General features: G+C 47.5%; 1 protein-coding gene across 5 annotated transcripts in view; it reads left to right on the forward strand.

The window, feature by feature from the left end:
* Positions 1-24346, forward strand: part of pcnt (pericentrin) — a 37840-nt gene that overhangs the window by 2521 nt on the left and 10973 nt on the right. For 3 of the 5 annotated variants that reach the window (XM_079752433.1, XM_079752434.1, XM_079752435.1), the window contains 43 exons: positions 816-992; positions 1479-1625; positions 2647-2796; positions 2994-3895; positions 4063-4434; positions 4555-4795; positions 4971-5375; positions 5846-6064; positions 6334-6429; positions 6785-6928; positions 7875-8097; positions 8281-8360; positions 8502-8715; positions 8835-8935; positions 9021-9132; positions 9459-9585; positions 10023-10142; positions 10258-10336; positions 10480-10584; positions 10976-11087; positions 11200-11240; positions 11365-11499; positions 11814-12051; positions 12254-12368; positions 12622-13075; positions 13490-13687; positions 13988-14059; positions 14271-14375; positions 14913-15065; positions 15695-15841; positions 17550-17710; positions 18023-18195; positions 18724-18893; positions 19320-19482; positions 19571-19864; positions 20262-20494; positions 20783-20902; positions 21341-21361; positions 21701-21937; positions 22235-22405; positions 22737-22889; positions 22983-23156; positions 23292-24332. In XM_079752433.1, coding sequence (XP_079608559.1) covers positions 816-992; positions 1479-1625; positions 2647-2796; positions 2994-3895; positions 4063-4434; positions 4555-4795; positions 4971-5375; positions 5846-6064; positions 6334-6429; positions 6785-6928; positions 7875-8097; positions 8281-8360; positions 8502-8715; positions 8835-8935; positions 9021-9132; positions 9459-9585; positions 10023-10142; positions 10258-10336; positions 10480-10584; positions 10976-11087; positions 11200-11240; positions 11365-11499; positions 11814-12051; positions 12254-12368; positions 12622-13075; positions 13490-13687; positions 13988-14059; positions 14271-14375; positions 14913-15065; positions 15695-15841; positions 17550-17710; positions 18023-18195; positions 18724-18893; positions 19320-19482; positions 19571-19864; positions 20262-20494; positions 20783-20902; positions 21341-21361; positions 21701-21937; positions 22235-22405; positions 22737-22889; positions 22983-23156; positions 23292-24332 — 8895 coding nt within the window. The remainder of the gene's footprint in view (positions 1-815; positions 993-1478; positions 1626-2646; positions 2797-2993; positions 3896-4062; positions 4435-4554; positions 4796-4970; positions 5376-5845; positions 6065-6333; positions 6430-6784; positions 6929-7874; positions 8098-8280; positions 8361-8501; positions 8716-8834; positions 8936-9020; positions 9133-9458; positions 9586-10022; positions 10143-10257; positions 10337-10479; positions 10585-10975; positions 11088-11199; positions 11241-11364; positions 11500-11813; positions 12052-12253; positions 12369-12621; positions 13076-13489; positions 13688-13987; positions 14060-14270; positions 14376-14912; positions 15066-15694; positions 15842-17549; positions 17711-18022; positions 18196-18723; positions 18894-19319; positions 19483-19570; positions 19865-20261; positions 20495-20782; positions 20903-21340; positions 21362-21700; positions 21938-22234; positions 22406-22736; positions 22890-22982; positions 23157-23291; positions 24333-24346) is intronic. The other 2 variants (XM_079752437.1, XM_079752436.1) reach the window with 2 other exon arrangements.

A 24346-nucleotide genomic window follows, 5' to 3' on the forward strand; every position in this document is an offset into this window, starting at 1 on the left:
ATGGCTGTCTGTGGTTCTGTGGAACAGCTGTAATCTGATTTCTAAGCTGCTTTAAGAGGAGGGAGAGAGGGAAAGAAGGGAGCGGCACAGGTTATCTTCACAGTGAACAGGCAAATCTGGATAATGATTCGTCCCAAGCTTAGGTGGTTGGAGTCCAAGGGATTTGTCATGGACTTTTATTTTTTAGCTTTGACTTTTCTATGGATCACCGTATAGTCTTTTTTTCTTTCCTTTTGTCATTCTTGACCCATGACATTATGCTCTAATACTTCAAAGCACGCTCAGCCTTTTCTATCTTTGACCTTTCCACAAACCAAAAGATAAATCTGAATCGGACCAATCGATTGGAATATTTTTGTGCACCATCAGTTTCTGTCCTGTTTTTTTAGTTTTCTCAACAGGTTTCTCTCCCTGTTCATGCTCTTTAAATAATCTACCTGGAGATTTGAGACTATTCCCACTTCACTTTGAACTTCTTTACCCTGCTGGGTCATGATTTAGTTCTATTTATGGCTGAGCGAGGTTGGGATTTCATGGCTTCTTTTTTTGGGATACTGCCTCTTCTGCTTGATCACTCTGACTCCTCTGACATAAGGGCTACTGGGGTCGGTACTCAGTGCTCAAAGGGGTAAATCATCCGTGCAGTTCTAAGTGCATGCCGTTATTTCCAGCTGTGTTTTTTCGGGTGAGAAGATGCAGCCAGGGTGCTAACCGTCATCCCTCCACCCAGCCCTTAGGCCGGCCATGCTGGTGGTGTGCTGCTCGGCCGTGCTGACCTATGTGTCCGTGTACGTCTCGCTTTCCTTCCTGCGCAGCTTGCTAGCTTCCGAGAGAAGCGGGCGAAAGGTGACGGTGAGGGGGCGCAGAAAAAGACGGCGAAGAGGAAGGGCCAGAATGTCCCGAAAACTGACCGCCCAGCGCAAGAGCGACCCCTAGAGCCGGCGCCGGCGCCAGCTAGTGGCGCTAAGGAGAAGTGCAAGATCAACCACGAGGTAGGGCTGCTGGTCAAAATCTTGGTATTTTGGTATTTCGAGATCTTCATCCAAAACCGGACAGACCAGACAAAATGTTGAAAGGATTACATTTCCTTTGATTTGGACCCTTTCACTATTCATAGCTGACCTATATTACTTTTGTATTGATTTACATTACATTGTGTGATTTCACCAGAGGTTTTTGCCCCCTGCCTTGTAGACATACGTTAGAGAAATGGGTCAGTAAACATGTAGTTGTGGGGGGGGGGGGGGTTATGACGTTGCCATGGCAACATCACCAGGATTAAAAGAATTCCACTCAAGGGCTCTCTGAACCTGCTCATGTAGTGAGTCAAGCAATATTCTTCTAAACGTTGATGTTGTCTTGGCTACTAGGTTATTTTTTCAATGGAACCTGATAATGTGTCATACAAATATTCATGTAGGAAGCTCCTTAAAGCACCAATCGTGTATAAATGTAAAAGCCATGTTTATCATGTTTAGGTGCCCCAAAAACCCAAGACTTTTACGGTCCACCAGATCCATGGCCAGAAGATTCCGTCCCAGCATCCGAGCCAAGGTCCCATTCCCTCCCCTGTTGAAGAGATGGAAGATGAGCTAATAGCACTGACTGGCAAAGAGCAGCTCAAGGTATACATGAAACTCTTCAGATTATACTGCACTACAGAAAGGGTATTAATATTTTTTTCTGTGGAGTGACAAGTGAGAATGCCTTCTATTTATTTCATGAATATGTATGTTGCTTCATTCAGTGTAATCTGCAGTGAAGAAGTGAATTCACACTGGAAAATGGGCTTATTTTAATTCTGTGGCACGTAGTTATGAATCTGTGAATAAGTATTTTTGAAAATGCATTTATCAAACACTCGTACATGTCCAAGTGGTTTGGGTAGCCATGTTTTGGCTAATGGTTCAATTTAGCTTCATTTGTAAACCAGTTGCTTCCTGTTTTCTGTATGCGAGTGTGCAATGAAGGTTGACTGTCTTTGTGTCTGGGTTCAGTCTAGCCTGTTCATTTTGGAATTGGTTCCTCCTCCCCTGTCTCAGATTATTTATCAAAGCAGTCTTGATGAAGCATAATTTTCTGTGAGTAGACATGAAACAGAACCTGGCTTTGTGTCACTGCCACTGTAATGTATTAAGTATTGTTGTCACTTTGATATTGTGAAATCAAAATGCACCATCGGGTTCTAGGGTGTCTTATGATCTCAACGTTATTCAGCGCTATCTATGTGAGCTGCAGAGGAAATTAAATGGAGGCTTTGTAGCCATACTTTATTATACGTTTTGTTGATTTCATAGGGAGATCACTATAGATTATTTTGTTCAGGTGTACCTTGTCATGCTCACTGCAGTCACCCATCACTAAAATTATATGAACTTCACATAGGGCATTTGTAAAATGATTCAAAGGTATTTGTGTAATTTTCACTGCAGTAATCTCTTAATTAATCATAACTAGTTTATAAAATCTAACCCATCCCCACCCACAACTAAATCATGAAATATTTACAGAAAGTAAGGCTGCATTATTAACAAAGTAGGGTACCTCGGGTATGGGAAATGAGGACATTGGGTTACTACACTGTAGTAACGTCCTCAAAGACAAGTTTGGTCTTTAACCCTAAAATGCTTCCTTTTCGTTCTGTAGCAGCTGCAGCAGGCTGTGGAGAAGCGCAACGAGATCATCGCCAAGCTGAGCTCCAACCTTCAGGAAGCCCAGGCCAGCAGAGACCAGGTACAGCTAGAGGCCCAGTCCCTTGCCGGACAGATCCAGGCCTTGCAGAAGCAGCTTCAGCAGGTACGATGCTAGGCAACATACAGAAGCAGGTTTATTTAAATCATTTATTGCAATAATTTAGTATTTTTTTTTACATATGTTACAATGAGGATTCAATCAAAAGATGTATAGTGATGATCACATTAGGATCATGTTCCCTACATCTGTGAAGATTGCTGCAGATGTGAAACTTAAATGATCTTTCTACTGTATTGCAGACTAGCGTGGAGTTTTTGCGCATTAAATGTCAAACAGGGGTGTCCGAGCCACCTCATTCCCAGCAACGACATGGCTCCAAAGACTCTGTCCCCTCCTGTGTGGAGCTCCCACTGGGGGAACTTAAAGAGAGCTTAAACACAAACTCTAAGGCTAATGGAGACACCGAAACGGACGCCCTCCTCCTCAGGCTCAGTGCCGAGCTAGAAGAGGAGAGGTCCAACAGCCGAAGAATATGTGAGGAACTCATCAAGGAGAAGGAGAACTGCCAGAATATGCTTTCTTTGCTGGAGGAGGAGAAAAGGGAAATGAAGAAAGAGATGAAGCAAAGGGAAGCACAAAGTGAGCTCCAGCTACGAGACCTCCAGGAGCAGATAAGCCAAGCCCAAAGCCAGTCCTTTGAGATCCAGAGATACAAGGAGGAGAAGGAGCTTCTCAACACCGAGCTCCAAGAGACCACCAGGATGCTAGTCAGAGAGCAGGAGAACGCCGAGAGGCTAAAAGAGGAGGTCGCAAGCTCGGCCCTCCGTCTCTGCAACCTGGAGGAGGAGAGGGAGAGACGGGAAGAGGAAACGAGGAGGCTCGAGGAGGAGCACAGGGAGGAGCTGGATAGAATCCGGCAGCTCTTGGAAGAGGGGGAGAAAGAGATTGACAAACTGGAGAAGGAAGACTCGGGTATCAAGGCGTCGAAGAATAGACAGAACCAAGAAAGGGTCAGCTTCGGTCAGGATGAGGATGAGGAGGGTGGACCAGACCAGGAAGAGCTCTCTGAAGATGGTCTGGCCAGATCTGTCTGCACGGACATCTTGATGGAGCGCTACTTGTCCACTGCAAAGTCCAACTCCTGCCAGGCCAATCAGAGCTTTGAAGAACACATCCTTGAAGAGAACTCTGGCAATTACAGGTCAGTGAATAATGCTGATGACCATAATTGTGTGGTTGTCCATGGTTTAATCGGCGTGCATGTTAAATGCTTCACACACCTCGAAACATGTCTCAATTATCAGTTTTGAATCAGCCAATCGCAACTGTAGTTATGTTAATCATTTGCACTTCTTTTATATTTGACAGTTTTGAGCTCAACAGTGAGATTCTGGGTGACTCCTCGCACCTCTTCTCCATCTCCAACCCTCTCCGGGAAAACTACGACAACCTCCTCAACTTCTCTGACGCACAATGCTCAGCAGCGTCCGACCTCGTTCTGGACTGCTACCCCCGCGGCGTGTCACCAGGCTGGCCCATCAACTCGCCCTGCAGCGGCGATGCAGAGTTCGGGGAGGCGTCGCGGCAGCTGGCCGAGGAGCCAGCAGACCTGGCCAAGGAGCTTCTCGGACAGCAGTGTGAGGAGCTCAGAGAGGAGCTGGATCTGAAAGAGAGGGAACTCGATATCCTGAGGGAGGAGGTCTCCAAGAGCGCGGAGGAACTGGAAGAGGCCAGGAGCCGGTAGGAGAGAGGCTCATGCTGTACCTTTTTGATGTTGTTTGGCAGACAATAAAAAGGTGTTATCCTCTTAGAAAATGTACATTGAAATTGGTTTAACAAGTTTGTTCATTTTTTTTGCAGGTGGGCACAGGTAACAGAAGAACTCAAGGAGGCACTCTGGGAGCTTGAGGAGGAAAAGGAGAAGAAGAGGAGCCAGGAGCAGGAACTGGAGGAGGCAAACCTGAACACGTCCAAACAGGACGTCTTTGAGAACAAAGACAGCCCCTTATTGGAGGAAAAGGAAGACGGGTCCTCCCTGCTCTTCATCACGACCCCTCTGTCCGCTCTGCTTGCCGACAAACTGCCTGGAAATCTGACGGAGGTGTTTAAGGAGAAGGCCCATCTGGATCTTCAGCTACATATCTATCTTTAAATAATTTAAACCACACACTTACTGAACCCATTTGTATTGTGGAGAAAATACATGAAATAATGATTAAGAATGATCACCAAAGCAGACAAACTTGACAGTATTTTCCTCTCCTTCTCCTTCAAAGGCCAAGGACCAAGTCGTATCGGAGCTGGTAGACACCAAAGCCAGGCATGAAACCACTGCTGCCCTACTGGTTCAAAAGACCCTGGAGTTGGACTCTGCCCTCAAGGACCTCAACGCCACTCGCCTTCAGGTTGAGGCTGCCAAGGAGGAGCTGGAGAAGATGGAGGCAGAGCTGGAGGAGAGCCGGAGAACTCTGGGAAGCACTGAAGAGCAAAGGAGCCGACTGGAGGATGAGCTTGTCAGTCTAAAGCACACCCTGGTTCCCCTAGAGGAGGCGCAGGTCCAAGCAGGGGAGGCGCACAGGCTAAAAGAGGAGGAGATGGATAGACAGCTGAGGAAAATGGAGCAAATCCTGGAGGAGGAACTCGAGCAATTTGAGACACTGATCCAGGCAAAGGAGGACGAGGTAAGCAAGATATTTATTTGATATCTTGTAAAGGGCCAGAACATGCTTCTGCAGGGTTTGTCAAAGTCGTTCGCGCACACCCCATGCAACAATGTAGCATACTGTTTTCAATTGATCTGCCAAGACTACTTAACGGGTCATTACACCAAATATAGTCTAGCAGCTGATTTATCAACCAACAATGCAGCCAATGTGCGCTACATCTGTGGATAATGGGTTGCAAAATAGAAGTCACTCCTTTTTTCAAACCGTAACTGGTAAACACTCTCCCTATGTTTTGTTAACTGGAGTGTAACAAGCTTAAAAACAAAAAAACAAATTGTTTGGAAACCATGTTGATAAGCCCCGTTGATGCTGCGGATACCTGGTTGTGTTTCTTACGTGCTCCAGTCTCCCGGGCTTGTTCAGGCCTTAAGTGGACGGCTTGTTTGACGTTGGATTGCTAACTTTTTACCATGCTTTCTCCCTAGTTGGCCGAGGTGCGGGAGAAATGGGAGGACGAGCAGCAGGAGAAAGAGGAGGAGCTGCGGGGAGCGAGGCGTCTCCTGGAGGAGCAGAGGGGGCAGCAGGAGTCTGAGGTGAAGACCCTCATGGAGAAGCAGGCCGTGGCACTGGAGGAGACCACGAAGCGGCTGAGGCAATCTCACCATGAAGAGGTGGAGGAACTCTCTAAGAAACACCAGGCCGAGGTACTATTTAAACTCACCCTAACCTACACTTCTTTACAATGAAGCTAATGACATTTTTAATCAGTTATTTACTTAAATATTTGTCACAGAAGATGCGTCTCTCCCATTAATTAACTTTAATAACCAGGCATGGTTCAATGAAAATCATATTGGGTAACAACCAGACCCCGTACTTTTCAGTGTACATTTCAACTCTACGTTGCTTGTACAACGATGGGGACGATGATGCAGATGCCAGCATTAGTCGTCATGTGCTTATCGATCCGTAGGTGTCTGAGCTGAACTGTCGTCTGGAGAGAGAGCTGTCTGCGCAGAAGGCTGCTCTCGGCGAGGAACATAGAAAGCAGATCAGCCTCATTAAGCAGGTAGAGTCAGCTAGGGGGAGTCTGGGGCAGGGCTGGGTTACTGCTCCATCTCCTGGTCCGGTAGAGAAGGCACGAATTCTCAACTGTACGTAAATACACGCTCAAAAGCTCTTCACTTCCAATGGCTGTTAAAAAATAACACTACACAGTCTACAGTCACCTTCATATTTAGCGTAAGTAAGGTTAATCAATATTTTCATAGTTGTAAGGAAATTAGGGATTATCCCTCATGTTTGCGGCATATGTATGCTTGTGTTATGCACTCTCTATTTTTGGTATACAGCTCCAAGGCTCTGGTCCACATTGCTTCTTTAGCCTGATAGCCAGTCGTCATGGTTGTATGGTCCCTGTGCAGGTGACTGAGCGCGAGCACCACCGAATGCTGTCAGAGCTGAGTGCCGAACACGGGGAGGAGATGAGTCAACTGAAGCTTGAGCTGACCTCCAGGCTCACAGAGAGCATGGAGACGGCCCATCATGCAGCAACACAGCAGGCACAGGTATGCACCAAGGAGGAGAACCCCGTGATCTGTGTGCTGTTCATGTGCTGTAGTTCCTTCCTGGTCTCTCTTTCTCTTTTGCCTTGGTGCTCCGTTTTTAAGTGAATGTTGGTTCAATCATCCTCTGTCATCTGTCATCCACCTTTTAATTTCTTCTAAAGTAATTTATTATCAACAAATTGATTAATAACCTGGAGACCCTCCTGGTCCCTCAGGTGATCTCATATTCTGTTTTTCCCACATGGATCCGTCCTGGACCTTTAGCTGCCCTCATTGATTTCATTGCCTCGACTTGACCCAACTTCTTCAGCCAATCAGTGTTAAAAAACATGTTACGCCATCATGGTGTGCTGTGCAGTGGACACGCAGGATAAAGAAAAACGGCAACAACGTATTTTTCTGCCAAGAAACTCTGCCAGTCTATACGCTTGTTCTTGTTTAATAGTTGAGTCTATTTCTGCATAACTGCACCTAATGGCTGTGTTGACTCTACTAATGTTAAAGTTACCCCTCGATGCTTCTGGAGACGCCATTAGAGTTTTGCAAGCGGCGGCCTTAATTTCATGTCCTCGACTATGACTCAGTCCCAGAGGGGCACAGTTGCATCATCAGCTAAGACACAGGCCCTAACTGTCTCCTGATTGCATTGTAATTTCAGGAAATCGATGTGGAGGTCCAGACTGATCCGTGTAGCGAAACAGAATGTGTGGATGGATTCCAGGCTAATTGTTTCATGGCTTGCTAATGAAATCCTTCCTCAAGTTATTAGATTTTTCGAAATGTTAAAAAAACAGTTTCCAAAATGTGAATGATTTTTTTGTGTGTTTTGAGAATATTTTAACAATACATAACATCTCAAAAAATTAAACTGAAATTCTGCGCACAAACTCCTCGGAACTCGCCTGCACGTTGCGTTACAACGTCCCCGTTAACCCTCCCCACGCAGACCAAGCAGTCGGTGGACATGGAGGCGCTGCGTCTGAGCCTGGCCGACCTCCACACCTCCCGGCTGGAGCTCTCCCAGGCCAACCTGCAGCGGGAGCGCGAGGCGGCGCTCAGCCAGGTGCAGGCGGAGCTGCGGGACAAGTGGACCGGGGAGAACGCCATGCTCCAAGCCAAGCAGCAGTTTGAGCTGGAGCGCCTGCGCCAGCAGAACCAGCAGGACCTGGGTTAGTCACGAGTTAACGGGTTGACGCGTCGCATGGGCTTTTCTTTTGTCCTCTTTTATTTTGTTCTGTAAGGTGAATTATTTGCCCCTAGTAGAGCAGAAATTTGAGCAGTTGAAACCTGAAACTCTGTGTTGCAATTGAACTCTGTTCTTTTTTTGGTTTTTCTGTTCTTATTGTGCACAGATGAACTAAGGCAGCAGTATGAGAGTCGTCTCTTGGAGGAGAAAAGTTCTACGGAGATGAACCGGGCCAACGAGATACAGGTACTAGTCATTCATAAATGCCTTCTCAAGTGCGGTTTTCTCATGGTTAAATGGTCTATCAGTAGTATAGTCCAGCATTTCTGTTGATCTCCAAGTCACATACGGAAATTGTGTTCATTTCACTGGTGTTGTGTTCCGCAGGTCATGAAGTCACAGTGGGAGGATGAGACGGAGAAGTCCATGGCAGACCTCAGAACCGTCCTCTCTGAGACCCAGAAGAGCCTGGATGACACCCTGGCTGAGTTGTCAGTCACCCGGACCTCTCTGGATGAACTGCGCGCTTCCAGTGTGGCAGATATCCAGAGGCTGGAGGAGGAGCTCAACCTGGCCTGGGCAGACAGAGACGCTGCTGCCAGTCAGTACCTACCAATGCTTTTCACGAACCTGACCTGGTATCTATGAAGAAGAACCTGCCTGTCCCACATGATGGTGACCTAACCATCGGCACATGCTTGTGCTGTGATCCCCCCTCAGGTGCCTTGGAGGAGCTGGTCAGTAGTAAACAAACGCTACTGAAGGAGAAAGAGTTGCAGTCATGCCACCTAGAGGAGAAGGAACGCCAACTACAACAAGAGGTACATCTACTTTATGTACTTAACTACTTATGTACTATTTTAAGTAAAGAAGATATGTTTAGACTAAAAACTTTCTGTTTTACAGGTGTGTCATCTGCAGGAGGAGCTGACCACTCTGAAGAAGACCTCTGAACAGGAAGCGGGTCATCTCTGGGCCCAACTGGACAGCATGAGGACCAGCCGGCAGGAGCTGGGAGGTGAGAGTTCACAAGGTTTATGGTTATTCTATATTGATAGGAAATGAAAGTGGAACCGGACGGTACATTAAGGACAAGTAGGTGTTAACTTTAGGTTGTGGACAATGGGATTCGAACCCAGTACCTATTGGTTTGGACCCAGAACATTCTTTAGTGTAGTGCTTTGATGCTCGAAAAATGAGAGAACTTGATCATTGATTCCGGAGGCACAACACACATCTGACACACGCTCGCCCAAGCATGCAAGCTTGTACCTTAAATCTTGTGTTTGCTGTTGGGTCCGATTCTACCTTGATTAATTCCCCCCCGCCTTTCTCGTCCCACAGAGCTCAGGGAGCAGCTGCTGGCCCGCTCTTCTCGTGTCGATGACCTGGAGCGGCTGAAGGCTGATTTTAATGATCAAAGGCGGGAAATCAAGCAGCACAATGAGGCCGAGCTGGAGGGCCTCAGGAGGTAAACCCTCACTCACCCACTCACCATTACTAGTGGTTTGTTTTGTATCTGGTGTTGATGTTCAGTGCAGGATACGCGACAACGATGATCTTAATTATCTTCTGGTCTTCCTGATGAATCTTTTTGAATCTGGTGTCCTCAGCATAGACTCTAAACAATATGAATATATATTTTATTATAATTACAGTCCTAGATACCTTTTCTAATAAACTAAAACAGTCAAACGAGACAAAGGGAAAAACAAAGAGAAGAATCTGATTTTCTTGCTTTGTGGCGGATAGTTTTTGCATCCAGTTCCCGCAAACTGGATGTGTAGTTCCTACACATTGGTGACTTCCACCGGGGTTCAACAAACCCCGGCAGTTCTGGCTGCTGCTTGGTCATGAGACAATCAGCCCACAATCGTACACAAGCACTCACTATGCTTTTCTCTCCAGGTACTTTGAACAGCGTTTGAGAACAACAGAGGAGAGCTACAGGGAGGAGATCGCTCTGCTGCAGCTCAGACTGGTAGAGAGTGCCCTGGAGGAGTCGCTACTAAAGACCGGGGATGCTAGGTACACTAAAAAGCAGGCGTAAATGGAGTCTCCACATTCAGTCTCTTCATAGTTCATTAAAAAATCTTCTACCCACCAAGGTGTGGATATCTGTTGATGGCTTTTGTCTCTTCAGTTTCACCACAGAAGGCGATGCTGCAGAAGAGAGAAACGACCTTCTAGCTGAGTTTACACTGAAACTGGAGAAACACAAGGTAGCTTCACAAGCATCCCCCCTGAACGTCAATGTGAAATGCATTTATAAACACACAAATTCTCCGTGCATGCCTTAATCGTATTAAGCCTCCAATTCTACTAATCCGGCAGTCACATTCTGGTCGTATCATATTTTGTGTAGGAGGATCTGGACTCGCTTCGTTTGCAACTGGAGGAGAAACATGAGGTGGAGCTGTCAAACCTGCGCTGTTCTCTCTCGCTGTCCTACAAAGAGGAGCTCCTCCAGGTTAGAGAGACGATCCTCTGGTTCTCCTGAATCCTCCTAGTTAATACTGATTTATTACGTTTAACTAGTTGCACTGACGGCTAGTGCAGCTTGTTATCCATCTCGGAAAACATAATGAAGAATAGGCAGAAAGATATCGGGTATAAAAATAAATATTGTTGATCCGTTCATATTTTCTGGTAGAAGATAATCCATCGATCCCCCGGCATGATTCAAGATGCTATTCTTATTTTGTATTAATATATTAAATCGTTGTCACTCATTTCCATGTTCCCAAAATTGTAGCCAAGTGGGTCATAACCGTGTGATGCTAGATGCTATCCGTATGAATGCATTGAACAACATTATGCCCTATTTCTATTTCCTCCAACACGATCGTTGTGTTCTTCAGGTGCGCTCTGACCTGACTGAGCGCTACTATGAAGACCTAGAGACTATGAAGACCCGCCACGCCTTGGACCTGGAACAGCTGCGGGCCAGACTCTCTGAGAAATACGTCCAAGGTAGGACACAGGTCACACTGCATCCGCAATAAAAGAGAAAAATATTTCTTTACGATTGTATGTTCATATATGATGTATGGTTTAAATATAGTATCTTTTCTTTTTCTCCCAGAGCTAACCAAGTTGCGATTTGAAGCAGCAAGACAGGTGGAGGTAAATGCACATTATGGAGTTTGTGTTCTGATAAATATCAGCCGAGCGAACTGATTGGCCCCGTTTATTTTCTGAGCTCTTGTTAAGCTGTATGTTAACAACAGTGACGTGCTCGCTGTTTCAGGCGGAGGTCGAGCAAAGGACGTGGTGCCACAGTGAAGAGCTGCGGAGCAGAATGACCATCATCCACACCCTGGAGGGCAGCCTGTCTGCCCTGGGTACACAGCACGCCACAGAGCTGCAGAGGAACACACAGCAGGTACACACCCACTCGTACATGAGTGGCATTCAGAATGAGAGAAAGCATACGCTGTATGAAACTGCTTCATTAGGCTTTGGCTACGGCAACTGTGGTTTCTGATTGGTGCCTTTCGATGTGTGAAATCATTGTGCATTCATTTGAGCCGATCCGAAACCAGGAGAACACACGAAACACTGCTATATAGTAATTATGTAAGTGCTGATATGTAAACCGATTTAAACAGTTTTAATTTAAACAGAGTTGTACAATAGTCAACAGACGCACACTGCTGGTAGATATAGTCAAAACATTGTCCCCCTACACCACTGCAGCTGAAAAAGGACTTTGCCAACGACCTGCTCCGTCATCTGGAGGAGGCCCGGCAGCTGGAGAAGCAGAGGGTGATGGAGGAGCTGAGCTCTGGTAACCAGGAGGAGGTGCAGCGGCTCCGAGCGGAGCTCCAGAAGGAGCACCAAGCCAGGATCTCCTCCCAGGAGGAGCAGAGGACACGCCTGGAAGAAGAGCTGGAGAAGTCGAGGGCGATGGTGGCGTCACTGGAAAGTGATCAGAGTAAGATTAACATGTTTGGCAAAGAAAATCACAAAAAATCGGAGGTTATAGGAGAACCAAAACTGAGTTTCAAGTTCAGAGGGTGCTTTTAAATGGAGGTCCTAATCATAATGTGTATCTTAATGTTATCCATTAACAAATATCTGTTAGTTATTTTATTAATGACTAAGAAACAACTTAATGTGTGGTCTTCGTTCCAAAGGTCAACATGACGGGGAAATGCAGAAGGCCAAGAGCAGCATGTCTGCTGAGGTGAAGGAGCTGGCTGCTCTCCTCCAGAAGCAAGGGGAGGAGCGACTCCAGCAAGCTGATCTAAGGTTAGAGGCTACACCCCTCTGGGTGCACGGGCCTGCTTCAAAGCCTGGGTTGGAATTTTGGATCTTGCTATGGCTTTTATATCATTTGTGAACCATGTGGTTGTCATTTGTCCAATAATGTACAGGCAGTTGCCCACTTTTAAATTTGATGATGGGGATTTTTATCTAACTAATTGAAAGAAAGAAAAAATGTAGACTTTGAAATATATATTTTGTTGGTGAGTTTAACATCTCTGGATGAAACATTTTCCAGGTTCCAAGAGGAGAAAGGGCAGTTGGAGCAGTGCCTGGCCCATAAGGAGAGTGTCTCTCTGGGGGAGTGGAACGACAAGCACCAGGCCGCGCTGGAGCAGCAGAGAACGGCGCTGCTCAACAAACACGCACAAGAGCTGCACGGCGTCACCACCGGCCACAAAGAACAACTGGATGCCCTCAGCGCCCGTCACCGGGACCAGCTCGCCGCCATGGCAACGGAGCTGGACACAAAGCACACGGCTGTGCTTGTCGCCATGGAAGCGAGCCTGGACTCCAAGTGGAAGGCAGAACTTGAGCACTTGGCGGCTGTTTTCCAGGAGACCAATCAGGCGCAACTGGAGGCCTTGGAGTCTGAGCTCGCTGTCGGGCACAAAAACGAGCGGGACGAACTGGAGAGGAGGATGCTGAGCAACATGGACACGCTGGAGGCCACCTATCTGAAGGAGGTTCAGGTGAGCGGACCCAAACGTTTCATTTTAACCTCAATCTGTACCGACCAATAGTTGGGTCTGAGCTTCTTCTCCATGTGTATTGACTGTTTTATCATCATGAGAGTGAGGCACTGATTATGGTTCCACAAAAATGCAACGTAAGGACCACGCTGACACTTCAACACAGTCGTGAACCTGTTTTGGTTTTGCGTCGGGCTAGTGAGCGAATCAATCACAGCCCTTGCTGCTGCGTCGTCTCGACGCATGGTTAAATTTTTTTGGGAGGCGCACATCAGGCCCTTGCGGTGAACACAAGGAGGGTCCGCAAGGACGTAATGGGTCCGTAAACCCCCTTGTGTTGCGTCGACGTGCAACCATAATCAGCCCTTTACATGGTGAATGTCTGGCTCGGCCCTGACGTAATCCTTACCATAGGCCCTGCGTGATGACATGGAGCACCAGGAGGAGAGCCACACACAAGACGTGGAGCGACTGAAGACCGCACACGTGCAGGAGCTGGAGCGCCTGCAGACTGAGCTGGTGTCCGGCAGGGAGGGGCTGAGGATGGAGCTGGCCCAGATGCACATGGGGAAGTTCAGCGCCATGGCAACCGAGCTCAGCAACGCCCACAAGGTCAGCACCACAAATTATATTATTGACAATGAAGAGTGGGGGGGGCATCCTCATAATTCCTACTGCTATCGCCAGTCTAATTACAAAGGATCGAACCGCATCCCTCCTTTGATATGTCCCATTTTAATGTCCTGTTTACAAATCCTTTTAATAGCCTTCTTCCATCATTGTTGTGTTCATCATTTTAACATTTCCACAAGAGCACCATCTTTAAATTGTTGTGGATATTAAATCAGCATTTCTATAGCATTACATCCTGAAGTAAGTCAAACTCAATAACCCCTGACTGTGGCGTTTCAGGTGGACTTGTCTGCTCAAAAGGAGGCCTTGGATGCTGAACACTGCAAGGCTCTGGAAACTCTGAAGATGCAGGTAATCATTCAACCTAGTCATCCACCCACTATGTAGGTGATAGTTAGTCGGCCACCCTTCCAAAGATCAACCGTCATTCTACTGTTTCTGAAGTACACATGCAATCCTTTGCATGTCTTTCAAGTCATACTTCTATCTAAATCGATTTTAGCACATAACGTTCATAACATCTGAGGCCCTTTTTCCACCTGATTTTGTCTTTCTTTCCTAGGTCCTTGAGTTGGAGGAACAACACGGCAATGCCCTTCAGGAGCTGTCCCACAGCTACAACACAGAGAAACAACAGCTCTGTGATCAGCATCAAGTCCAGCTACAGGTGGGTGTGACGTGGTCTTAGTCTCCATGACCTTGGTGCTGTCTAGCTCCACTAGTAGGTGGTGATGGGAAGCACTGGTGGTTCGGGGTTTGATTCCCATTGAGGAATAAGGCGCTACCTTCTTTGAGTGAATATGTATGGCATTTGTTACAACATTTTAGCCAAAGCGCCACTTGACTGCAACAATGGCATTCTTGACATTTACATTTTACATTACATTAGGGGGGATTTTGCTGACTGTTTTATCCAAAGCGACTTGCAACCATTAATTTACACATTCACACACCGATGTCGGAGTCAACTACGCAGGGCGACAGCCAAGTCGTCAAGAGCAGTTAGGGTGAGGCGTCTAGCTCAGGAACACCTCTAAACTCTGAGCCGGAGATCGAACCAGCAACCTTCCGTTATCCAGTCAACCCGCTCTACTAGCTGAGCTACTGCCACCCATTCTTTCAATTCAATACAGTTGGTATCTCGTGTAGCGTGGGTATAATTGTTGTGATGCTAAATGCATGGTGTGCGTTTCTTATTATGTAGGAGCTGAGGCAAGTCTCTGCCCAGGAGTTGGAGGTCTGTCGCAGGGAACTCAAGGAGGAGTCGTCCAGGCAACATGTGCAGTTCAAGGAAGAGATGCAACTCTTCAAGGTCCAATCGGAAGAGAGGCTGCAGGACAGGCTCGGCAAACTGAAGGTAACTTAGGAAGAGGTGATTTATGGGAAATGGAGGCACAAGGCCTTTATTGTAAGTCTTATCCATACATTTGAGTGCCACCCCCCCCCAATTCATCTATCCAGGCATTCTATACAGACATTACATTCAGATAACCCCAATCGGTAACCTTTTTATACAAAACTTAACATGCATATGTTTTTGATAATCAACCTAGTTTTTGTTGGGGTTCTCTTAGCAGATATCATTATGTTATCATGTAGGATTATTGTGTGTGTATTATTTGTGACAATGCCCTTCTATACCCCATCTGCACCCTGCAACTCCTGGGAGAAATTGCTGCTCCTGGACCGGCTCCATTTTAAGCTTTGCTCCAGCCTAGTTTCCACATAATCTCTCATCATATGTAAAGCATGAGAGCCCTTTTTCTAACCGTCTGTGTGCTGTGTGGAGCCAACCATAAATGCTGGCTTAATAGGATGGATTTAAGCTTTTTATCCTCTAATGCAGAAGGTTTTCATTGGAGGCGAATGATGACGAGCAAGCTCAATAGTCGCATGGCACCAAGCAGAAGAATTCGTGAATGTATTTGTATTATTATTTTGAATCAATCTGGATTTAAATAACCTGTGTTGCCGTTGTACTTGAAGGCGGAGTTGGAGCAGTGTAAGGAGGCAGAGCTTGAGGAGCAGAGACGAAGCTTCAGCACTGAGCATGAGCAGAAGGAGCAAGGCTACACGGAAAAGATGAGCCAGCTCACTGCCCAGCTCCAACAGCTGGATGATGTGGTAGCGCAGGTATTGAACGCACAGGCACACAATTCAGTTAATAGTTCACATTAATGAGTGAAAACCGTCTATGTAAACTAACATGTAACGTAAAAGAGGCCAATGAGAAGTTGTGTTGTGTTATATGATAGAGGTATGGATTTCAATGGGAGGTCCTCCTGCTAGTGGAGTTTAAGGAGGAGGTGGTAGAGATGATTGACAGCAGTGGGTCTGACTCGTTACTAAAAAGAGCTTGGCTAATCTGAGCTTTTTTTTTTAACCCCTGGCCCAAATTAATATTCTCTTGGATGGATGATAGATGTCTAGATTGATTGATTGGGATTGATTGATGGATGCGTAATTGATTGTCCTCAAAGACCAAATTAATTTTCAGAAAATGAGGCGGACATTTAAACAGTAAATAGACATAGCACTCAAGACATAATTCAATGCAAGTCTTCAGTCACATCCCAGAGTTTATCTGTCATTGGTCTCTAAGCGTTATCTTGTATTTCTCTTTCTGTTACTGTACGTCTACTCTCCATTGAGGATGAGCAACAGAATCATACGCTTGAGAGATTGCACAATCATCTCGATGCTCAAGGGGCATCATGGCATTTCATTTGTGGGCCAGCTCATTCATTCATCCCGTCTGTCCAGCCATCCATTCATCCATTTGTCCATGACTTTTAATGCATAGCGGGAACATGTCCATGGTGACTGTGCTAAATAATATATCATTTGTTCTGGCGTTTACATCATGCTTCTCATTACTTCTTTGCATTGCAGCCTCCCCATTTAATGTTTTATATTTATTTTTTTATGTGTACCACTATACCTACCAAAACAACTGTTGGTGTAGTCCTGATTCTAGTTATACTAATTTGCATTGTTCCCTGACAACTCCAATCCAACATTTGACTCACCTACACACACACACACACAAACACACACACACACACACACACACACACACACACACACACACACACACACCCCATCCCCCTCCTATCTCCATGGTATCGGCCTGGTTTTTATTTGAATGATATCAAGTCCCTTCAGGCACACACTTGGGCCTTGTGCGCTTAAGAGGGGGCGGGGGTTTTGTTGTCGCGGTAACGGCATTGTTGCCTGCTGGGGCAGGTGGCTAGAGGAGGCTTGTCTTAGTGGGAGGTGAGCATCAGGGAGAGGAGATAGATGGTAGAGGGGAAGGAAGAGGAAGAAAAGGTAAAATAAAAACAATGCTTCGAAGTGTAGAAGAGGAAGTATGTGTCAGATTCTTGTCACTGTCAACTGTAACACATGTTTTTAGTCGCTATGGAGGTATTATTAATTATTATTTTTGGTGGTTTTGACTGCATTGTGAAGATGCAATTCTCGTATTTGAATATCTAGAGACACGATTATTCATCAATGTTATTGAGCCTGGCCTCTGAAAAGCTGTTGGACTAAGCTTTTTTTTTTTCTTGCGCCCTCTCTTTCGTGGTCTAATTAACAGTGTGTTGCCTACAGGCCACACTTGTTAGACAACAGCTGGGCATCAAGCCAGGCAGTTAATCATTGACCAACACGGTTTGAAACCTGTTTGCCATGGCTGTTTGTGTCAGTTGTCATGCGTCTTTCCATCTCTCCACCTCGGTGGTCTCCTGGTAAACATTTCACCGTTCTGTGTATTGTGAAGGATGTGACTTGCGGGTTTGATTTGAGTGACTCCTGATTCCTGTGTCTGTGTGTCCAGCTGCGGGCGGAGGTGGACGGTCTACAGGGTGAGCTGGAGGGGAAGCGGGCGGAGATGGAGACCCTGGACACCCTGCTCCAGCGCAGGGACCGGGAGGGCCAGGAGGGGGGAAACCTCCTCAACATGCTGGGGCAGGACCTGCAGACTGCCAAGGAGGACCGGTGAGACACCACCGTCACCCTTTAGAATAGGGACTCATTCTGAGTACAATCAAGGGTGCTTAATAGAACGAGACGAAAAAGGCAGCATGAGAACAGAGAATCCAGGACAAACCATGGGGCTGAAGTTCAACTGAAGTTAATCCTTATTCTTTGCTGTTGAGGTTATTGTTTTAGTGCCTGCCCCTTCCCCCCCACAACGGTTGCTAATTTCATTGTTGTCCAATGGAGACTGCTAATGTAGAACCGCCTTCTATTCCGTCTTTTGGATTCTCCCAATGTTCTTTTTAATCCTCTGACCCGCCTCCTCCCCAGACTTAAAATGCACCAGGCCAACGAGAAGCTTAGGAAAGTACTCCTAGACGTCATCCGCAGCACCGTTGCAACAGAGGAGATGATTGGCCAGAAAATCACTGTTGGACCCAGGAGGTCTCAGCAGCCAGCCAATCACAGAAGCTCGACTGGGAACAGCGAGGCACAGGAGTCAGGTTGGTTGCCTTCTTCCTCCGCCTCAAATGACAAACCGGTTATGATAGTAAGACGTTGAGTTGCTGCCGGCCCATTAACTCTCTCTGTAGGAAGGGTTCCTCTTTAGTGTGGAAACTAAAGTACAAACTGAAATCTAAACTCCCACTTACATCACATTACAAAAACCTCTTCCACCTGAATTTAGTTCTACCTGTTGCCATGGTTTTAATAGCCAACACCAGATAAACATTTGCGTGTCAAATATGCATCTCGTGTCAAACGTTTCCAAAAATTGATACTTGGAATGAATGTATGTGCGGCTAGCTCGCACACAGTGTGGCAACTTGGATGCTGATATGTTTAAGTACAGTTCTAGAAATGGCTTGAGCTTAATTTGGCATATGATGTTCTGTACATGAACCTGTGCAAAAACTCTCAAAGGTCATATTAGGCACTTGCTTTCCATTCTACTCTTGTCATGGGCTATCCAACATGCCATCATGGTCGTTGGTTCCCGTCCGATCACAGAGCGACTTCTCTTTCCGCAGGCGTGTCGCTGGGCGAGGACTCAGAGCTGACCCAGCTGCTGTGTGAGAGCCTGCTGGTGTCCGAGACCCAGCTCCACCCGGCCGGGGAGGAGGCCGCCCTGGGGGCCTGCGGCAGGCTGCGCCTGGCCGTGGACACGCTGCTGGAGCTGCTCAACCAGGCCAACGCACAGGTAGCCACACAGGGGCTCCTGTTGCTCACAGATACCACACCCGTGTTGCATATCATTCTGGAACAATGGATGGTTGTTATGGCTGAGATTAACCTTAGTAAACGTACACTGGAGATTCAGTGGTAACAGCAGACGGAACAGGACAGTAATTTGGTACAATTTTATGAACAATGAACAATTTTATAATGGCATGTACATATTCAGAATATATGTCCATACACAGATCAAAGCTGGTGTAAATGTAGTTGCTTAAGATAAATATAGAAATGTTATCAACACTTGAGATAGACATCATTGACGGTATATGCTACCTTATTTATACTACGCATTATTGTCTTTCATCAGAAATAGTCTATAGTAGTTCTGATTGATCATCAGCCGCTGTCTGAAGTAGTTCTGACTGTGGCTCTCCATCTCTTGCCGTAGTTGGAGCAGGCCCATAGCCTCCACCTCTCGCTGGAGCAGCGCTGCTCTAAGGGCAGGGAGGACTCCGGCCATATCCTCAAGCAGCACACGGTCCTATTGGAGCAGCTCAACCAGGAGGCGGGTCTAAAGAGCCATCTCCACCTGGAGCTCCACAAGGCAGAGGGTGAGCACTATACAAATACAATGTATTATTACGTTATTATGTGCCCCCAACATCCATTCATTTGGTCCCGTGCACAATGCATCGTCAGGTCTGCTGGACGGCTACGTGAGTGAGAAGGTGCTGCTGGAGGAGGCTCTTCAGCAGAAGGAGTCACGGGAGGAGAGGCTGGCCGAGGAGCTGGAGGGCCTCCGGGTGCAGCTGCACCAGACGGAGAGCCTCAGCGCGGAGCTGGAGGGCCTCCGGGTGCAGCTGCGCCAAATGGAGGGCCTCACCGCGGAGCTAAACAACCTCCGCGCCCAGCACCAGGACCTCAGCGAAGAGCACGCTGTTCTCCTACGGCAGAGAGAGCATCTCTCTGCTGGGCTGGGGGAGAGGGAGAAAGGTGAGGGGGGGCGGGGGGGGGGAGACAAACCTTGGAGCACACCTGAAAGTTCAGGCTACACAATGTGTGCGTTGAGGATTTGTTTTTCCTTTTCTCTTGGTATGTCGCGTGTGGTTTGCTGAGCTGTGTTTTTATACCCATGGGCTGCTCTCTTGAGTGTGTGTGCTAAATATTTGCTAGAATTTTCTGCGCTTTTTTGCAGTCTAAGCTCTCTTGTAAGGTGCTTTAAATTTGGTTGACTTTTGTACTTTACAAGTGCAAAAGTTTCCCATTGGGCCTAATAGCTATGATCTCCGCAAGTACAACAACAATGTTGCCTCAAGGTGTGTGTGTGTGTGTGTGTGACTGAGGTAGGGTTAGTAACACTCTCAGTTCTCCCCCCCCCGCTGTATGGCAGCTCTCTTGGCGGAGGCGGAGTGTCTGGCCCGGGAGAGGCTGGACTTGCAGCGGCAGGCAGAGAAGGACCGCAACACCCTGTCCCTGCGCCTCCGCACCCTGGAGACTGAATTAGAGGAGAGGGAGACCAAGGGCCTGGAGACGGAGCTGCACCACAAGGCCCACTCGGAGGACCTAAACATGCATGTCCAAGCCTTGGAGAAACAGATCAAACACAACCGGCAGTTCATAGACGTACGTTTGGACAAATCAAACCAACCTTAGTTTTACTTCATTATAGAATACCTTTGAAATCACATTTTTTATTGTATTTTTAATAATTAGCTAGACAAATATCTTCCTCCTTAACTTAACTTTTCCAGTAAATACAAAACGAAGGCCTGCCTCAAATCCTTCCACAACATGGCTTTGATGACTAAATTTCCATGCAGAGTTTCTGACGCTCCTTTAAGCTGTCCAGCATGGATGGTCTTTAAGTAGGGACATGTTCCTTACACGCGTGTTGTGGGTCTGTGTTCACAGGAGCAGGCTGTGGAGCGAGAGCACGAGCGGGATGAGTTCCAGCAGGAGATCAACCGCCTGGAGGACCAGCTCAGGCAGACCTCCAGGGGCCAGGCCGGGGGAGAGAGCCGGGGACAGAGGGTAGGGTTCTTACACTGGGCTCCTTCCTCCTCTTTCATTCAGCACCGTTAGAATGTCTCCATGTCTTTATATTTCATTCAAGCAAACCCCTGTTTAAATTCTATCAAAGTAAACATCCTTCGTTTTTTTACTTAACTGCTATAATCTATGTATGCAGCATTGTACATATTATATAGTATTGGTATTATAGTATAATTATATTTATACTATGTATTTATACCATTTTTTTATCATACATTTTATAGAACAAAAAATAAAGCTATTTCTGCCTGCAGGTGAATGCTGGAATTGGTAATGGTGTGTTTTGGTTTGGTGTGGAGAGTCTAATTTGGATTGTGTACTAATGTATTGCGACTTTTGTAATATGTGTTCATTGTATGCCAATGAACCATGTTTTTGCTGTTTGTTTGTGTTCTTGCTCTGAACGGATTGCTGTAGATTGAGGACTTGGTTCAGCAGGTATGAGACCCAACAGTAGCTTGTCTCTTCGCTCCTAACTGCATGTGTGGAAAAAAAATCATTTCAACATGGCTTCATGGCTAACCCTCCATAGATCGTAGATCTGCGTATAACCCTAATCCTAGATCCCCTTTCCTGTCATCGTGAATCCTGTTTACCTTCATCCTAGCATCACAATCGCTTTGCTCTGTCAAATGGTTTAACAAAAGTAGCCTAATACCCTTGCCTGCAAACTTTATTGATCTCAATATTAACCATCACTAATCATTATTTTGGAGTAACCCTGGTCAATGCTGGAGGCCTCTTGTGAACTAAGTGGTCTTCTGTGCATCATCCCAGGTGGAGAACCTCCAGGCCCTTATCAAAGACAAAACGGAAGACTACGACTCCCTTATTGCAGCCAATCAGCAGGCCCAGAACGATCTCATTGAGCGCAACGATGAGATTGACAAGCTGGCTGGGCGAATCAGGGAGCTCGAGCAGGCGTTGCTCAGCAGCGCGGATAGCAACCGCGCCGTCTCTCAGCTGGAACAGGAGGTCCAGCGGACGAAGCTGCGGGAGCGGGAGCTCTTACAGGTATCTGACCCTACAGGAGGCTAAAAGCCTTCTCTAGAGGCTTTCCTTGCAGCCATTGCTTTAGATAAAAAAATATACATACATGTTGATGTTTAAGGGATATAAGCCATCCAGCCATCACAAAAAATCCTCCCAGAGGATTGTTATTATCTCTAACTCAGTTGGCCTGTAGAGTGAGGTCGGGAATCTAATATTGAACAAAGAGATGACAGCAGTAAAAAAGGTTACATTATGCAGGTTATGTATTGATGCTCCGTCTCTGGCCGTCTCTTAACTCTCTCTGTCTCTGTTTTTCAGGACAAGCAGGGGCTGGAACAGCAGCAGCTGGCCAACAAGCTGCAGATCGCCGCTTTGCAGTCCAAATTGGATGAGCGTCGACATTACCATGAGGATGCTCCTGACCCCACCCAGCCTCTCCGAGATGCCCTGGACACAGCTCAGCTGAGCCTGCAGAGCAGAGAGCAAGAGGTCTGTTTTGTTAGGCAGTGCCCTAGTTACAGCTCACCCTGCTGTTAGTAGTGTGCATGTGCAACCACTGATCTCTGGATTATACAGTTCAGGCTAACCTACAGATTTTTACAAGTGTGGGTGGGATTTCATCTTTGATTTGGGTATGGTATATTTTTCCTGGGTTTGTTGAGGTTATGTAAAAGGAAATAAGGGTGGGAAACATAATGTATGAAGATTGAATTGGCTAAAGTGATAAGATGTGCATATTGTAGGCAAATCAGAATACTGAATATCAAATGTCAAATGTACAAAAGAGGCTGTGATTTCAATGCATATTTCTTTGGTTTAGGTTGAGTTGCTCATGAGCCAACTGGAACAGGTCCAGGCCAATTTCAGCATCAAAGAGGTGGAGTTGAAACACCTCGCCCTGCAGCTGGAGCTGATGACCAATCAGAATGAGGCTCATGTCCAACAGCTCCAAGACAAGATTGTTACACTCGAGGTGAAGACAATCTTATCAATTTGAGTACCAAAAAAAGTCTTAAACATTATATATTGTTTTCTTCGACTTATATATTTTTGTCTTTGCATGTAGGAAAATGTCTCCGCCCTCACGATACAGCAGGAGGAGAGGGAGGAGCTGAGAGAAGAGGAAGAGGAAGAGAGCCTCCCTTCTGCACTCCTCCAGGAGAAGAACCTGGAGATAGACCAACTCAACCAGGAGATCCAGAGACTGGAAGTGGAGCTGGAGGGCAGCGAGAGAGATGTGGTAAATGAACACATGCATATTTTTTTATATCCCCACCTCGGTGGTAGTAGCCGTCTCCACGTCTCCCATGTCCTCGGTTTGTCCTCGTACCTTTCCCTCAACTTTCTTTATTGTTTTCCGGTCTTCCCGAACCAGGCCCTGGGCGCGGAGCTGGAGGAGCTGCGGTCCCGGGTGGAGCACCTGGGCTCTGACATCAGCCGGCTGCGGCAGGACAAGCAGGACGAGGAGGAGCGCCTCCACGAGGTCATCAGCACGCTGCAGGCGGAGCTGGCCACGCTGGGCCCCGCCCTGCACGAGGTCAGCGACTCCCAGGACGGCGACAGCGTCAACCCCTCCCCGTCGCCCAGCCCCGAGCTCCGCAACTACCCGCTCCCCGGGGGCGCCGGGCGCAAGGGAGCCCCCGGCAGCCTGCGGCAGGAGCTGCGTCTGACCCGGTCGTCGCCCTCCGTCTCCTCCTCGTCCAAGTCCCTGCGGGCCCGCCTGGACGTCCTGCAGACCCAGCTGGAGACGGCGGCGGCAGAGAAGGAGAGCCTGCAGCGGCTCCTGCTCACCCAGGAGGAGGAGTACCGGGGCCACGGAGAGGAGCTGGGGAGGAGGCTGGCGGAGGGCCGGGAGAGGGCAGAGGAGCTCCGAGAGCTGCTCGCCCAGAAGGAGGCCCAGCTGGAGGAGGCCGATGCCCGCATCGCGCGGCGTCCGGAGGGGGAGTATGGGGAGAAGGAGACGGAGGAGGAGGAGGAGGAACGCTGGAGAGCTCAAGCCACGGAGATCAACGCCTTGCGCGGGGAGAGAGACCAGCTCAGCTCGGCGGTGGTGGAACTGCGGCAGTCGGAGGAGAAGCGGCTGGAGACCCAGAAGAAGAAGGAGAAGGAGTTGGCGGACAGAGTGGAGTCCCTCAGAGAGGCCAACGTCGCGCTGCAGAGACAGATCCAGCACACCAGCGCCCGGGTGGAGGCCATGGAGCAGCTCGTCGCAGAAGGGAAGGCGCAGGTCCTAACCCTGGAGATGGTGAAGGCAGAGCTCTTTGCGGAGAGGGAGGCGCTGAGAAGGAGAGAGGGAAGACTTCAGGAGGAAATAGAATGCCTCAGGCAGGAAGTGGTGGCACAGAGAGCCGTCATCAAACAGCTTCAGCTGAGGGACAAGGAGGAGGTTCCAGAGAGGGACCAAAAGGAGGTGCTGGTGAGTTCTGCTTA

Source organism: Pollachius pollachius (genome assembly GCF_949987615.1).
Source record: "Pollachius pollachius genome assembly, chromosome: 15".
Classification (NCBI taxonomy): Eukaryota; Metazoa; Chordata; class Actinopteri; order Gadiformes; family Gadidae; genus Pollachius; species Pollachius pollachius.